Below are 18163 nucleotides of genomic sequence, written 5' to 3' on the forward strand. Positions count from 1 at the left end.
CCCAGCCATTACTCCTTAGTAGGATCAACAATTTTCCCCATGAAAAGTGTGGTGCCAGTTTGTTTGTCAGATATCAAAATAAGGAAGGGCCTGTTGAATTTGATGGTATGAAAAGTATAGGAAACTCTGGTAAAGATTATGGCAGTGGCTCCTGCAGCTTCAGTTCCAGCCTCATCAACTTCCAGCAAGGCCTTGTGAACTGCCTGCACAGAATAGGAGAAAACACTGATTTATATATGGGACAGGAAGCAGGAGTAAAATAAATTATCTTCTTATGGAACATTTCGGAGAAGAAAGGAGTAATAAATCCAGTAGATGAAATTGTATTGTATGATAAAACTCCAACAGTTTGAAACAGGAGTATTTTATAAGCCAGGACTGAGCAAGGAGGGCCAAAACTTAGCATGGACACTGAAATGCATTCTCAGCTGTGCTGAGTAGAGTGGGATAAAAATACCCCATGTACAAGCTAGTTTGTTTTCTTAGATGGTTTGGACTTCTACTAGCAACAATTTCTATTATTTCAGGGTTAGCTAAAAACTGCTAATATGGGGCAGTATTTGGCATCTTTAGCATTAAATCATAGCACAAACTGACATGGTCAAATTCTGCTACTGCAAACTGGAGGTTTCCTGAAAACTTTGGGAATATGAAAAATTGAGGTGTTAATCAACACAAATATCATAAGGAACTCCTCATTTGTAATTTACAAATGAAACAACTTCATTTAAACTATTATATTCCAGTGCAAGTAAGTTATTTAAAATGTTGTCCAATTTCTCTATGTATTTAATGTCCAGCTTTTTAATTAGAGCATTAATGTAATACAAAAATGAGCTGGCAGATTCTTTCTGTAAAAAAGCACAATTACTGAGCTAGCCCCTACATGTCACTGTGAGTTTTACTTACAACTTCAGTAATATAAAGAGGGAAATAAAGTCTTTAAAAATCCCAAACACAACTGATCAAAACAACCACCATACCATCACCAGCTCTGTCTACTTACTTGTGAAACCTGGAGATTGTGGTTGCCACTAATTCCAGACAGATCAGCATTACCTGAGAAAACTTCAGTAATGCCCATTTGCTCAAACAGGGTTTTAACATCGTAAGACCCACTAATAGAAAACTTTGGTAACTGCAGATTTAATCTCCTGTTGATCAAAGAAAACAAAAGAGCAGTGAGCCCTTGCAGCCTCTTCACAGCCAGCAGGGTGTATGCAACTCGGCAACACTTGAAAGCATTCTTTTGATTGCAAATTTGTTTGATGGTAGTCTTTGTATTCCTTGAGCAATTTGGGCTTCCACCATCGTCTTGTATTTACATTGTCTGTTTGATTTTGGGAAAATAACCAAATTTGATCATTGTCATTCTTTCATCCCAGTGCCACATGAGCAGCTAGTAGAGTATTTTTGGATAAAGGGGTAGAGATTAAGCAGACAGTGGTCTGCTGGACAGTGGAAAGCCTAAAGTAAGGGAAAAGGAGGAAAAAATCTAAGACATGGTGAAGGAAATGAATTGTCTTAACACCATGAAAGAAGAGTTAAGGAGTCACAAAGTAGCCAAGTAAGTTTTGAGGCAGCTATTACAATGCTGTGACCCCTTCTGTCAGGTCACAGAGCCTGCAGTTTCTTAGTGATTGTGGTCTGCTCTGACTCATTGGGGGAATTGCTTAAAACTTCCCTTTATGAAATCAGGACATTATGTCCAGTAGGAAGTGATCTGAAATTGGCATTTTCCTTTGAAAACAGTGATGTGTGCTCAACCATATACTTAGAGTTACCTGGTCACAAGTTTGCTATCCCATTTACAAACCGTTTCCTTGGAAAGAGCATCTTCCACTTGCTTCATCTTTCCATCATCAGGCAGAATAAGCAATGCTCGTGCAGTGCCCTGGTAAGGCAGCTCTACCACCACACAGGAGAGATCGTGGTCATAGTAAACGTTTGAGATACCATCACGCTGCATCATGTTGACTCTAACAGATGCATTTGGGTTCACAAAAAAATCATCCTCATGTGTACGCAAAGGATCGAAAGACTTTTCCCAGGTAGCTAATGGGGAAAAAGAGATGTTGTTGCACTCAAATGTGAAGATCATGAAGAATGCTTATCTAAATTAGACCAGCTTTAATGTAGGACACTGGAGGTATATTGATGGGAGAAGTGGCTCACTAAACCACTTCAATCTCCTTCATAACACACAATAAAGCATTTTAGCTGTGCAGTAAGCTCATCATATTTTGTGTGTACATCATGTCTTGCTGAAGAGCAACCAAAGACTGAAGACCAGTTGAGAGTCCTTCTTTGACTGTAAGCCTACGTAATGCCTTTCATGCCATTAAGAGCAATCACTTAAGCATTCATCCCAGGACCTTCATATGCCTTTTCTGTTAGACTGTACCCTATGCAAGCTGACTGCAATCGGCCTGGTGTAGAATTCATCTACAATTAAAGAGTCCTAATATTTGAGCAAGGCTTCAGTAGCACAGGCTCCCAAGATGCTATGTCCCAGGTTTTCATGCAGAGCACCTAGTAGATCTGCCATAAAACTGGGGTCCCTGTGCAAGGATGTCAGTCCATCAAATCTGACTGGTGTGTACAGTCAGCATAGAGATCTTGGACACATCTTTAGTCATTATGGCCTCAACCAGTGAGGCTATGTGGATCCTTGTCTATGAGGCATCCACTAGGGTGGAACTTTTCTGTCCACAGCTTTCGAGCAAATTAAGACCAAGAAATCAGTATTTCTCAGCAATCAGATACTCTGCTTTTGGCCAGATATAATCTTTACTTGAATGGTCCTGCACAGTTTAGCTCTTTCCTAAATTGTCACTCTGGTAATAAATTATCAGAAGTTCCCTAAAATTTTTATTTTGTATCAAAACTATCTATTGAAATATTATGTTAAGTGTCTTACCTTTAAAGTAAATATAGTTAACAAGAACCAGTACAGTACTTGGATCAAGATGACCAACTAATTCAGGAATTTTCCCCTTGGTTTTCTCCTCTACATATTTATTGATTTGCTTTGTAGCTTCATCTGGTTTATGAAAATCACTGGAGAAAAAATCTGCATCATAAAATTCTTTGGTATTTTGTAAAAATGACTCCTGTGGTTCATACCCAGCAGCTGTAAAAAGGGCATTCCCTATATTTAATGTGATATTAACATCAGCACAGTTCAGTACTGACAAAACTTTGTGAAAACTTTCATGTACATCGTGTATGCGAGTCTCAGTTAGGTCATCAAAGCCCAGTCCTTCAAAAATCTGAGACAGAGTGGTTGATTTAGCACCAACAGCCAGCATGGCAAAGGCAGTGGCGATGCTCACAGGAGAAAAGAACACATTTTTATCAGCTTCTTTTGATGAAGTCTGCTTGTAAAACCTAAATACAAAATCTGCATAGTTAGAGCCTTTCTTGTCACAGCTATATGTTAATAAATTTTCTCTTCCATCCTGCAGATTAGTATTGTTGACTTCATGGCAAATGTCTTCAGGGCAGCAATGGGTTACAGCACAAAGAACAGCAAGGAGTAAACACAGGCACAGGAGACACTTCATCTTCTTTTCAAATTATTCTGTCACAAAATAAACAGTCATTAAATGAGCAGATGGTAATGATGTGCTTGGTAGTAAGAAATAATGAATAGTTTGTTAGCATAAATGTTGCATAGTTCAGCTGTAAATATCTATGTGCATAGCAAGCTTAAAGCTCTCATGGGCACAATGTCAAATTTATTTAACAAATTCTAATAAGTTATAGACTAAAATGTCAGGCATAAGAATGTCATAATACTCCATGGTAACTGCTCTGAAAAAATGATACTTTTTCCCATTGGCAATGAAAATATAAACTTTCAGTCCATAATCTTTGTTAACAATGACATTATCTTCTCAAAACACTGTCTTCTGTAGGGTACATCTAAACAAACAAGTTTTTGCAAGGTAAGACAGGGTGTGGGTTTCAAAGACATAAAATACTCCACAGAACCTGCCCAAAAGCCATTTGATATATGTAAAGAAATGTGAGGCAGCTCACTAGTCACTGGGACTGAGTAAATGCCCTCACTTTCCTCAGGGCAGCAGCATATGGACAGAGAGCTATCATGGACTATCCTGTGCTTGTTAAATTCACACCCCTATTTACTTCATGGTTACTTACTCACATGGCCAGTTACTGGCCAAAACTGATAAATGATGGAAGAAGGTCAATTACATGAACTTCAAAGCAAAAGCCTGGAGCATCCTGTGCCATGACAGCAGTGAACAGAGAGGTGGGCACAATGACATGTGGCAAGAAGCAAGTTTGCATCAGATAACGAGGTGCATGTTTGGAAAGAAGGAATCCTCCTTTTGGGGGAGCTGCAACGAGTGTTTGTAATTTCTTAAATGGTGGTGTGCCTCTCACCATGGGTTAACCTTCATGGGGTGTGGGAAGGATCTGGATCAAAGAGGGAGAGAAACACTCATCCCATTTGGACATCAAAGGACACAGATTAATTCTCTTGGAGATAACAAGTTTCTTCATTATGTTTGTTCTCCTAAAACTGACATGATATACTTCACATGAACCACCTGCTCTCCACACGAGCTGGAACAAATCTCTGGTTTACTGAATTCAGTTCCCTGCAGTTCTGGGGAAGCATCTCATATAAACCCTCTTCAGAACTTAACAAGCTATAGATGAAAATAAGGTTTTTGTCCTCACATATTCAGTGTGAAAACATTTCTAGAACTACTGTCTTGGGTCCTCTTCTGGTTTCCAGCCAATACAGCCAACTTATATCCTTTTCTTTCAGGAATGTATTTGCCCATGCCTGTGGTAAAGTTCTCTTGATCCTACATTCATTCCTAGATGTGAAAGATGACTATATATACTATCTAATAATTTAGAGTTTCTGATGGCAGCCCAGGTTCAAGGATTCTTGGTGATTAACAAGTTGTTTTATTTTTGTATTGATGGTCTTTCTTTTTTCATAGAAAACATTTAGGTAGCTGCATGTTCTCATATTTGCTAGGATCGGGGTGTAGTGAGTCTGCCTGAGATCCCACTGCAGTGCCCCACAGTAACAAGTGATAACACTAAACTTGAATTTCCTTAAAACAAAAGATGGAGTATGACCCTAGATGGGAATATGATAAAACTATTTGCAGTTAACTTTTAAGCAGAACTCTGCCTTTTTTTCATAGTGAAAAAAAAAAAGGCAAAACCCAAACAACCTGTATGTACTGTGGAAAAAGAAGAAATAATATAGTATGAAAGGTATTTCAAAAGTATTTGATGTTAAACATGTCATAGTCCATTTTTCTCTAATTATTTGACATATTGGACACTTAAGTGAAAAAGAAAAAAATAATTTAACTTCTTGTGTCTGTACAGAGCTTAGCCTAAATTTTAAAGAATTTCTGAAGCAGAGGGTATGGTTCGGGGGATTTTTTCTGCAGCAAACTTATATTAGGCATGTTTTTAACTTCTGCTGTAACAGATCAGTTTAAAAACTTCTCCTGGTATCATAACTCTCTACAGAAGTCTAAAACAAGTACTTCTATCAAAAGCTGGGAATCACTGAATATTGTCATCAAGTTTTCTTCATGTACTTTTCCTTTATGAGATGAAAACCCTGTTAATGCCAACATTTTGAGATTAGAAAATATCTGACACCAATATTTTTGTTACCGTTTCAAAGCTGAAGAAATTCTAAAGGCTTTGTTAAATCTGGAAGTAATTTTTATGCAAATTAGAAATTCAGAAAATAATTCTCTTCCAGACCACATATTAGTTTGTCTATGGGAGGAAAGGGGCAATTAAATTTAAATTGTGGCCTTCCACCTACCCCCTACACTCACCCCAGTCCTAATTAGAGAGCCTGGCCTTAGCAATTCAATTGTTGCTTTATAAATTAAGTCACCAGAAGAGTTTTTAAATTGGACTGGTTGCTCAGTCACTAGTGGGATTATACTAATTTTGAGTCACTGTGAAGGCTGTTTCCAACCTGAAAGGTGATTACATCAGTATTCTCTTTTAACGAGTACTTAATAAGTCACCATGACTTCAAAGGGGTTTTTAGTTTGATTTCAGTCTAAGCAAATTCCCCCAGAAGAGCAGGTCCCACTGATCCCTTGCACATCTGCTTGGTTAATATTTCATTGCAACATCCACACAGAACCAAATCACAAACAGAAAAATGAAATTAACCTAATATTATAATTCCACTGACTGCAGAAATCATCATCTTCAGCTCTCTAAAAACAAAAATGTGTGTGTGGTACTTACAAAATCAGAAGCCCCGTTGCATTCAGCTGACCATGCTGTTTTCCACACTGCTACTTATACTGCTTCATCATCTTCTGCTTAATTAGAGATGTTAAACATTACACAGACCTGATAAAAATTAGAGCCAACCAAAATAAAGGAGGAAACAAAGCAAATATTGATGAAACAGGGTTCGCAAGGATCATCTCTGTTATTCAGTCAAAGAAGCTGACAATCTTCAGCCATTTCCATAGCAGCTGTGACATCCTCTATGTTGCCTCTATGCAGAAGAGCTTAAGTGCAAATGTTTGATTAGGACCCTACTGGAAACCAGGAGGTTGTGCCTGGAATCACTTGAAACAAGGACTATCTCTTGGTGCCAAAAGTCAAACCTTCTTTGTTGTGATGAAGCACACATGAAGCTGACAGCCACATATCACATCAGGTCAGTGCTCTTCCAAAATCTACCCAGAGATAAATCTTCTGCATGATCCTCAGCCTGGATATGGATGACAAAGTAATTGCCTGTACCTTCTCACTCTGTAGCTTAATACCACTGAGGGGGTATGTGATAGACACGTTTCCATGATAGATGTCCCACCCTGGCTCACCATCTTTCTCAGTTCTGTGTGCATCTCAGTTCCTGCCTTGGAAGAGTACAATTGGTGGGAATACAAGAAGCAGGCTGTTTACTCCCACATGTTGGCGCACTGCGTGTACTCATCCACTTCTCATGCTCCTTGCCCTCTCACACAATTTTAAATTGTTCAAATGAAAACAAGTGCTGTTTGTTTCTATTACCTTTTCCCAATATGAAATGCTGATGGATCAGGATGACTGAATTTTTCCAGTTAACAATAAAGACCATGATTGAGTGGTGACATGAAATACATTTCCCCATTTGTGATTACTCTTTTCTTTGTACTTGTTTACTCACATGTGTAATTTTGTTGTTACAAACATAGATAAACTTGGAGACAGAACATAGATAAACATTGTCTGGACACTCCCCTTCTTTGTTTTCCTCTATGTTTCTTCCACTCTCCCCCTCCCCCTTCCCTTTTTACTTGCTCCTTCTAACTCTGGCTGTAAAGATCACAAACACAAAGATTATTTTACTCATCAAAGCCCAAGTGAATAACAGGTCATGATGGTCAAGGACAAACTGTGTTACAAAATGGCTATAAGCCTCTTGTTTTCTCTTTCATTTGTGATGCCTTGTAATTACTGTTTTGTTTTTAATAATGTTAAGCTAAACTTTAACAAGGCATTTCCTTGCCATTTCATTATAGCAGCAGAAATAAGGTACTACAGCAGCTGGAAACTAAAACGATGAGCAGACAGACGCACGCATGCCAGGTGCACCACGCGCTGCCACAAGCCATTACAGTCCCACCTCCCTGCTAACCACAGTTTCAACTCTAGGTCATGAAACCATGTTAACCAGCTTCATACTGACAATTTGTCTAATGAACTAGATCTTTTGCTCTACCATTTATTTTTTAATAGGAATAAAAGTATAGAACATGGAAATAACAAAATAGATGTGTTTTATTCCTTCTGATAATTAAAACCACAACAATGTCTACATTGCCTGAGTCCATGTTACTGCTCTATAGTTCATGAAGGTCAGTTTCTACACCACACCTCAGCTCACATTTTGATGTCTTTAGAAGAAATAGAGCCATATATTAATTTCATGCATTTGCTAATAGATTGAAACATCTTTCAGACTGTTTTGTTTTGAATAGAACATTCCAAAACAAGTTTAAAGAGCTCTTAATTAACCATTAACTGGTATATTCAATGACAAGAGAACCACTCAACTTGTCCAGTGTTCTTTTTATGCTTCTATAGGTAAGAAAATTAGAGGTTTTGTGTCAGTTTAGCAACAATAAAACTCTTCTGGGATTGTGGCTCACAAATACACAAGTTACCTAAAATATAAAAAAATTTTATACCTATAAATCTATTATGTGGTAACTTAAACAAAGTTATTTTAGTGTAAAGAATACAGCCCACAAGCATATTGACAAAGCAGAAATTTGAAGGAAATGGAGTATGGAATTAGGAAGGAACTGGACACTGACTTCCCCTCTATTTCCTTGCTGATAGCCTTGAATTATGTCACAGTCTTTGGGAAGGATCAGGCACTCAAAGTGCAGGAAAATTGCAAAGATTGGAGATTTATGCATGTCTGGTGAATTATGTATTTCTACTCTAGATGAGGTATATAATGAATAATAAAAACCCAATCTGTTCATAGTGGTCATGCCATGCTTTCAATACTTCTTGGAGAATCTCCTCTACTGTCCTGTCAGAAAGACAAAATTCAGTAGTTTAGAAAGGGACTGTTAAATTAGGATGAAATATAGTATATATAAAATGTAGAAAATTTGCACAAGGAGGGGTAAGTTCTGCTCACAGAACTTTTTTTCATTGGAATTAGCATCATTCATATGAACTAAGCATAATTCGTATGAACTAAGTGGAGAAAAGGGACAAGAATTTAAAAAAAAATTACCAATGGCAATGACCAATAGTGAACACTTATCATAATTTTTCAGTTGTAAAACCAATTTCAGTCACCAATTCTACACTAAATGTAGCAGGTGTGTTACATGTATGGTGCACCAGTAACAACTGAGCACCTGAATCCCCTATTGCTGCTTTAGTGTGTGCAAGTTGGTGGGTATGACACAGGAACCATAATCTCCTATAAAAGGGGCAGGAGAATAGGCAGATTGCTCCGACATTAGAAACCTTTATTTAGTTCCCAGAATCTTTCAAAAGAAGGCTAATTTTTCATTATTTCTACATGTAAGAGCTTTACCATGGATTTTCTTTTCAGATCTGGGTATTTCTGTAACACTGATATTAGTAATGAAAGAGCTACCAAGATTTTAATATCTTTGGGTGATTTCCATCTGGGATATTGTGAAAGAACAGTATACATTCTGTTTTGTGTTCTTTCTAAACCCCAAAATAGATGTCAAAATAATCTTATTGACCATAAAGATCTCCGATAATGTCTTTCATTGGCCAAGTACTGTTCAGGATACTGGAATGATTTCAGACAGGGATGGACCACCTGATGTGAGAGCTGCTGGACTGAAAATTCAGGATAGATGGCTATCTCTGTTGAGCAGCTCAGTTTTGGCCTTGGGAACATCACCAACACTAATAGGCTTCAGTTTTCTCATTTTTAAGATAAAAATGACACATCTAACTTCCTCACTGAGATTAGATGATGTGGCAATAAAAATTACTTTCAAAGGTCTTGAGCATTACTTTAGTTCTTTATTGAATTTAATAAAGACAGGATAATTTTTATCAGTTTTATTCCATGACACCTTCCTTGGTAACAGTGATACACAATTTGAAAATCTCTGGTCTGCAGGATGCAGCTTTATACAGCTTCAAAGTGAAACTTGAAAGTTTCTTCAATTGTAAGCTTCCATGAAAAGTCCTATGGACTTTACAGAAAGTGTCTTCTTTCCTGGTTAGCTTAGCACTTACATTCAAGGGGTGGTAGTTATGAGGTACATTACAGCATGGGGATGGGTGATTAAGCTGTTTTATTGCAAGTAGTGCACCTATATGCACCACATGACACAGCACAAGCCAATCCTTTTACCAGATATTATTCTTTCATGTCTAGAAAATGCAAACATCTGTTGCCAGCAGCTACAGCATAAGAATCTTATACAGGAAAGTAGAGAAGTATAAAACCATTGCACTCACTGAATTTTTTTTTTTTTTGCTTTTTCTGTTTGACCCAAGCATCATGCCAGCACTGATTGTTTCATCTGAACCTCTTCATCTATTGCCCATCCAGTATTGTGCTTTTAAAATCATATTTACCTGTGGTAAGGCACCTAACTCCTGCTCTGACTATGTAAGCTAAGAGAGGAAGGATGGTCAGTCTTCCTGGGTAGCTGTAAGCAGCCAAGAAGCTAAGTTTCTGTAATGTGAACCTGTGACTGAGCTGGGAAAGGAAGCAGAAACTCCCAAGTCCCAACCCAGTGCTTTGTAACTACTGGTCTGTCCTTCTTTCCTAATAATGTTCTTGCGTTAAAGAAAGAAAGGAATTAATCAATTAATTATGGGTTTCCAACAGCAATATAGTACTTAAAATTTTAATAAATGTGTGTCTATACAACATGAAAATATACTTAACAAGAACCATCCCAATGAGTAATTCAAGACTTAAGCAACTAACATTATTCTGAAAGCCTTCATTAAAAAGTTCTTCTTCACCTTCCCATTTGGTCCACTGACCCTGCTATCTGGGACCATCTCATCTGAACTGCTTTCTTTACCTCCTTTGTTCTCCTGAGTAATACTGGATCAAATGTCTACCTTTAATCACACAGCTGATCAAGTAAAGTTGGTCAAAGTGGATTGAAGTAAACAGTAATGACATTATTCTGTGACTCAGAAGCTCAGCTGTTCAAGCACACCATATGGATTTTGGCTAATGCTCAAAGAAAGGACACAGGAAGTGGTCTTGCAAGCCAGAGTAAATTTACCTTTTTTATTACACCTTGTCAGAACAGCTTTGTTGAAAATGAGGGTACAAACACAGGAATGCACCAGGGAACAAGTGCAGACAGGAGGCAGGTTTCAATTTTATTTTGAATGGATATAGAGTAGATTAAATTTTGCTGTGACCACTGCTTTTAACAATGCTGGGAGAACATTTAGACCAACACCACATAGCTTTAAAAAATCTTCTCTAGATCAATATGCAGGCAAATTAAACAAAGCCATTTTTCTATGTAACGACTATTACACAAGCATCTCAAATCTTACTTTTAACAGCAAAACTGTTGAAACTGTGACAAAACTTCCCTAATCCAAACTTGACAATACCCTGTCTAGTGCTGTCTGCTACATGCTGATATCTCCTCTGACATTCTTTTCCTGCCTTTCATCACATCACACCACACACAGTCACTTGCAGACCACTCTCATCTTGGCACACCATTCCTCTACCTCTGCTGCCTCCATTTTCTTGGAGAGCAATGGCAAATAGAGCCTGTTGAAGATTATAGAGGAAGGCATTCCCAAAGGAGTCACAGTAAGACCCTTCATTGAAACTTAACCTCTGGGGGTGAGGGAGAGCCCGGACTGATTTTCACAGAATACCCAGTTGTCTTTTTGGATAGAGCAGCACAGCATTATGGCACTTCTAGGGCTGGGGTCAGCAAGAATGGGGCTCAGCCGTAGAGAGCAAAAAGGTTAATCAGGTCACAAAAACTTCTAGGTGACGATGTCCTGCTCTTAGGTTCATTGATCAGCCAGTGAGAGTATTTTATTTTTCTTGATGATGCAATGTTTTTAAATTAATGCCTTTGGTAGAACTTAGGTGGGTGGGGATTATGAAAACCAGTTTGAACCGGTCTTTGGCCTTTGTGAATGCTCCGACTCTCATACTAATGATGATTGAATTAATCTCTTAACAAACACCTTTGTTTTTCTAATTCGCCTCCACACACTTAATTACTATAGCTCCAAACCCAACACCCAGATATTACAGCAGAGATGGCACTTAGTCTTCCCTGATCTCCGGAAATCTCTCAACTATTGGGATCCTTCCTGAAGTAATTTCTGAAGCACAGTGAATAGTGTTTCCTCACCAGAAACAGAATCCTGGAAGCCAAGACTATGTCTAAGAGGATTCACTGTCTACAAAGGAAGATATTTTTTACCAGCATGTTCTAAACATATTTCTGTTCACAGTTTAGTGTAAAAGCAATTATTTTTACTTGTGCTGTATAGCATTCAGTGGCCAGCCAAAGCTAAGAAGTCCCTAAATCCTTTGAGCTGGAGGCCCCCACTTATGGTAGTAGGTAGATGGTAGTAGGGTTATACCAAAGCTATAACTTCAGTTTTCTATTACTTACAACCTACTTTGCAAATGCTCAACATTTTTTCCCACACCTGAGAAACTTTCCTAGATTGCACAAGTATCCAGATTCTTCCTGTAGCCCTTAATGTTCCACTCAAAAATCCTTTCTCAGGAAAACTTACTGGAAATTGTCTGAAAGAGAAGTTTCCATGTAAGAAAGCAGAGTCAGAGAAACCTTAACATGAATATTTGACTTTGTCAACATTTTGAAAGAGAAATAATGAAAATGTTCCATGCTAATTTTTATTTTTACAAGATAATATGAAGAGAATGATTTTTCTACTATTTAACAATAAAATGGAAAACAAAACTCAAAACTATTTTAGGCAATTTGCTGAGAATTAAAATTTTTGTCACAATTTCTGAAAAATTCAGTGTATTGAAATTTCTCTAGGGAGAGAAAGGTAATTTATTTTATATGAAGATAATAAAAATAAGGTACTATGAACATTATTTAAAGACAGAAATGTCTGACTGGAAAGAAAACAATTGTTTACAGGAAAGTTTCGATCGTGCACTCAGTTCTTGAAGTCAGAGTGGAAAATCCTCTGCATCAGTTGTAGAGGACCTGAGAAATGAGGTTGTCATTATTTTGCCACTCATAGTTTTATTCCCATTTGCTTTTTTTTGTTAATTAAAACCAGATTTATCATATACTCTAAGGAAATAGAATTTAGGAAAAACAATTTAGAACTGGTGTGCTGAGAGCTAATTCACATTAATAAATAAATTTTATTCAAGTTTACTTTGAATCTGATGGGAAAAAAGTGATTACTAATGAGATATTCCCATTTTAACAAATATCTAAATACATTTGATATAGAAATAAAAGAACAAAACCCAGAAATATTAAAAAAGAGATATGAGATCTGGTTAGAATCTTTGTGAAGGTTCACTGGTAAATAGCAAGGCATTAATTTGATTGTAAGAAATATAATTAATGGTTGCAAAAAGAACAAAACTGCAAATATGAAGGCAAACATAAATTGACCTACTTCAACCATTCAAAGTGACAAAAAGACCTTTTTAAACTCTCAGAAAAACCCACACTTCTTTTTTTTTTTTTTTTTTGTGAATGCTTCTAAAGTACTGAGTCATATAATTTGGCTTAGATTTTTGGTAATTTCCTACTGAACCATTGAGCTGATAGAAGTGTTGCTGTTAATTGAGGAAATAAAAATGCCCTGAGAGGTCTTGGACAGCCTTGGGCACAGCAAGAGGAAATGAGCACTTAGGCTTTGGCAGTAAATAGAGGCTACACATACACAGTAGAATACATATATAGTGTACACATATACACAAGCTTTCTCTCTTTCCCTTTCTCCACATCTCCAACTGTTTGGTGTCCTTTTTCCTTGTCACTTAGCATAGATATTACATATTCAGTGGCCTATCCAGCATCACTGCAAAATCTCTGTCCTGAGTGGAAATGACTAACCTGAGCCCATCATGCCAAGTATAAACCAAAGGCTTTTCCCCTTGTGTTCTTTGCCTTGTATTTAGTGATTCCCCTCTGATCATCTGGCCACTGGGTACTGTGAGATCCTTCGCAAGGAACAAGGTGAAACGCCAGAAAAATGTGTAATGTCACAATTTATTAAAGTCCCATTTCATCTCCACCTTCTCTGAACAATGCACGCCTGAACACTCTGCTTATAAAGGGTATTCCCTCCCTACTAGTTTGTGATTGGTTTAGGTCCTGCCCTGAGGAATTTTGTATGCTTTCAGAAGTATGTGGCATATACCAACAAAACCATTACAATATGTGGACATATCAGCTCTTCAAAGAATTCTTTGGCAAAAAGTTCTGGCTGCTGCTGTAAAAGACAATAAAATGTTTCTATAAAAACATTAGCAATAAGAAGCTAAAGTGAATGTCCATCCTTTATTGGATGCAAGAAGGAAGATTGTCACAATGGATGAGGAAGGCACTGAGATTCTCAGTGCCTTCTTTGCCTCAGTTGTTAATAATAAGACCCACTGTTCAGAGCATACCCAGATGCCTGAGCTGCAACACAGGCACAGGGGGAAGAAAGAAAACCTCATAAACCAAGGGAAAATGGTCAGCAACCTCTTGCACCAATTAGACACACACAAGTGTACTGAGAGAGCTGGTGGAAGAGCTCACCAAACCACTTTCAATCATTTATCAGCAGTTCTGGCTCTCCAGGGAGGTCCCAGACAAATGGAAGTTGGCAAATGGGCTGTCCATCTACAGGAAGGACCAGAAGGAGGATCTGGGGCATTACAGGACACTCAGCCTGACTTCATTGCCAGGGAAGGTTATGGAGTAGATTCTTGTGAGTGCCATGACACAGCATGCAGACAACTGGGTGATCAGGCCCAGCCAGCACAGGTTTATGAAAGGCAGGTGCTACTTGTACTGACCTGACCTCCTTCTCTGACAGGGTGGCCAGCTGAGTGAATGAGGAATGGCTGTGGATGTTATGTACCTGGACTTTAGTAAAGCTTTTGATAGTGTCCCCCAAAGCATCCAGCCAAAACAACTACCTGTGATACTACAGGCCAGTGGCAGAATGGCTGGAAAGATGCCTGGTGGAAAAGGACCTGGGGGTGCAATTTGACAGCAGCTGAACATGAGCCAGCTGTGCCCAGGTGGCCAAGAAGGCCAATGGCATCCTGGCCTGTGTCAGCAGTAGTGTGGCCACCAGGACCAGGACAGTGATTGCCCCCTGTACTCAGCACTGGTGAGGCCACACCTCAAATCCTGTGTTCAGTTCTGAGCCCCTCATGACAAGAAAGACATTGAGGGGCTGGAGCACGTCCAGAGATGGGAACAGAGCTGGAGAAGAGTCCAGATAATCAGTCATATGAAGAGTGGCTCAGGGAGCTGAGGTTTTTTAGCCTGGAGAAAAGAAGGACTTGTACTGACCTGACCTCCTTCTCTGACAGGGTGGCCAGCTGAGTGAATGAGGAATGGCTGTGGATGTTATGTACCTGGACTTTAGTAAAGCTTTTGATAGTGTCCCCCAAAGCATCCAGCCAAAACAACTACCTGTGATACTACAGGCCAGTGGCAGAATGGCTGGAAAGATGCCTGGTGGAAAAGGACCTGGGGGTGCAATTTGACAGCAGCTGAACATGAGCCAGCAGTGCCCAGGTGGCCAAGAAGGCCAATGGCATCCTGGCCTGTGTCAGCAGTAGTGTGGCCACCAGGACCAGGACAGTGATTGCCCCCTGTACTCAGCACTGGTGAGGCCACACCTCAAATCCTGTGTTCAGTTCTGAGCCCCTCATGACAAGAAAGACATTGAGGGGCTGGAGCACGTCCAGAGATGGGAACAGAGCTGGAGAAGAGTCCAGATAATCAGTCATATGAAGAGTGGCTCAGGGAGCTGAGGTTTTTTAGCCTGGAGAAAAGAAGGCTGAAAGGGAATCTTGTCACTTTCTACAACTCTCTAAATGGAGGAAGGAAGGTGTAGTCAGGTGGGGGTCAGTTTCTTATCCCAATTTACAAGTGATAGAAGAAGAAATATGGCCTCAAATTGTGCCGGGGGGTGTGGAGTGAGGGAGGGGGTGGTTAAATTGAATATTAGGAAATAATTCTTCATGGAAAGGGTTGTCAAGCATGGGAACAGGCCACTCAGGGAAGTGGTTGAGTCACCACCTCTGGTGGTACGTGTGGATGTGGACTGGGTTGGACTTGACTATTTTGGATTAAGGGCTAGAGTTGATCTTAAGGATTGATCTTCCAACCTAGAAATTCTATGTTTCTATGACCATGTTTATTATTCAATATTTTGTCATACTTATTCCTAGAACTACAAATTCTGCAGTTTCAAAAAACCTGAAGTTGATCTAACTAGTCTGCACTCCAGATGCATGCTTGCATCTTTTTGAAAAAATTGAACACCAGATTTGTCACTTCCTATTAGTGTGGTATGGAGATAGTTTAACTGTTGCATCAGTGTGGAAAGCTTAACATTTTTCTTCTTAAGACAGCTAGGAGCTCTTGCATGCATACTAAACAATCAGGGTAATTTGTTGTTACTTGCTCTTTGACTACTTTTTTTCCTCCCTGAATACTATTCTATTGTTAGTTCAGCTTGGAGTAGTGGTTTAAGCTCAGCCACTGCATAGGAAGCCCATGTGCAATGGATTGAGCTTTTCTGTTTTGCCACTGCTCCTCCTTGAACACTTCTTTTACACTTTGGACATCTACTGGTGCCTGAGGCTCTTTGAAATTATCTCTTTTAAAAAGAATAAACTATTTTGTGGCATTTCCCTCAAAGTTCTCCTTGTCCTTTCTTATTACAGTTTTAATGTTCTGGAATTGTTCTTTTTGGCAAGGGGACATTCCCTGAGCTGATAATGACTTCAATTTCTGAATCTTTTCTTCTTAATTCTAGTTTAGTTTTCAGTGTGAATATATATATATTTGTTTTTTCTGTTCACAAGTTAGGGTTTCTTGGATTTACTTCAAAATGCATTGCTGTACATTTTTACAGAAATGCAAGCTGCAAGATCTGATTTTGTCAGAAAACTATCTGTGACCTAGGAAAATCTGCAGTGCCTTTAGATTGATGTAGATTACAAATATCTCCAAGCACCTGAAGAAAGTACCCTGCCAAGGTTTGCTGTGGATCCAGTGATGTAGGCAAGTTTAGTATACCTAATTTTCAGTTTGGGAAACACTAAATTTATTTTTTCTTATTGACTTATTTGAATGCCATAGATATGAGTTTTTCTTCATTGTGATTTTAATTTGGAAGCGGGTTCCTCTACAAAAAGCTTCTAAGCAATTTTTTTGTTTCCCTGACCTAATTTATTAAAACACAAAAAGATATGATACAGATGGCCTGTATTTTGTTTATGGAATAACAGGAACTTCAGCTCAAAAATGTGCCAAGACTGATAACAGCTATTAGAGGGAGTCAAGAGACAGCTTTTTAGAAGAGTCATGAGAGACACTCAGAAGCTACGCACTTGATAGAGTAGAAGCAGCACACATTCTAAAGGTTTTGAAATAAACATCTTTGCGTGAAATGAATGTCCAGCCTTCCCAAAAGGTTCTCTGCCTAGCAGAGATAACCTACTATTTATTGCTCAGGCTAAAGGCAGAGGGCTTTCTGAAACTGGCATTACTGTGCCAATCTAATGTATATGAGCAGTAAATTAATAATTATTTGTTGACACTAGTAAAAAAAACCTGCTTGAACCATACTTAATTCTTGACTCTGAATTATAAAAGGAAAATAGCAAAATTATAAACTTTTTAATGTCACGTTTATTAATTGTTGTTGTTCTCCCATAGTACATTTGTCTGCATATTTCAAGGCTGTGCAAAGACTGGTGTAAGTGCTTAATACCTATTAACAGACTAACCCACTTTAGTCAGTAATTTACCCCTCCTGCAACCAGAGATCAGACATATACCAGGAACATGAGCAAAGAAATAAAATAATGATAGATGTTGTAAAAACCAGAAGAAAAAAATAGATAGGAAAGAAAACAAGGAAATAAAATAAGCATGTTCATTGTGAATGTGACTGGTTATTGTGTCTCCTAATAGTGAAAACAGCCCTTTATAATATTGTGGCTATACTAACCATGAAGCAGATGAGAAGAAGAGTACCAATGTTGTATTACCAGACAGTCTGGGAACAGAAGGGGTTATATCAAGAGACATGGCAAGTACCACTGATGGGGTATGGGTCTTATTGGTAGGGTGCCTGGTCCTGCAAACAATACTGGAACGGTGCTTACTACCATGGGTAATCTCCCAGGCAGACAGTAATGGTACCCACACTGGCACCTGGGGGACATGGCTTGTGCTTCCTGCTGCCTGGGGACTTCTAGGAGCTACTTTAGGTGCAGGCATAAGCTAGAAGTAGTCTTCTGGCTGCTCTGAGCTGTATGTTTGATTCACAAGAGTTGGCTCCAGGGTGCCAAAGTGCAGAGATCAGATCTATCTCTTTTTTTTCTTAGATCAAATTCTTAGAACCTCAAAAGTTTGCCCTGGAATGAGTC

General features: G+C 38.7%; 1 protein-coding gene across 1 annotated transcript; it reads right to left on the reverse strand.

The window, feature by feature from the left end:
* Positions 1–8: 8 nt before the first annotated feature.
* On the reverse strand, positions 9–3566 carry LOC121358246 (serine protease inhibitor 2.1-like). Its single transcript, XM_041476302.1, has 4 exons — positions 2921–3566; positions 1785–2055; positions 1007–1154; positions 9–203 (listed from the first exon to the last, which is right to left on the reverse strand). The coding sequence occupies exons 1-4, from the start codon at positions 3564–3566 to the stop codon at positions 9–11; spliced, it is 1260 nt and encodes a 419-aa protein (XP_041332236.1).
* Between the last annotated feature and the right edge of the window lie 14597 nt (positions 3567–18163).

This window comes from Pyrgilauda ruficollis, unplaced genomic scaffold (genome assembly GCF_017590135.1).
Source record: "Pyrgilauda ruficollis isolate IOZ18807 unplaced genomic scaffold, ASM1759013v1 scaffold38, whole genome shotgun sequence".
Lineage (NCBI taxonomy): Eukaryota > Metazoa > Chordata > Aves > Passeriformes > Passeridae > Pyrgilauda > Pyrgilauda ruficollis.

Bases quoted from the DNA above. Each gene is read 5' to 3' on its own strand.
- LOC121358246 (XM_041476302.1), bottom strand. From the start codon at position 3,566: ATGAAGTGTCTCCTGTGCCTGTGTTTACTCCTTGCTGTTCTTTGTGCT. The intron at 1,155-1,784 runs GTAACTCTAAGT...TTTGATCAACAG, and splicing joins GATAGCAAACTTGTGACCAG to GAGATTAAATCTGCAGTTAC. The intron at 204-1,006 runs GTAAGTAGACAG...TATTCTGTGCAG, and splicing joins ACAATCTCCAGGTTTCACAA to GCAGTTCACAAGGCCTTGCT.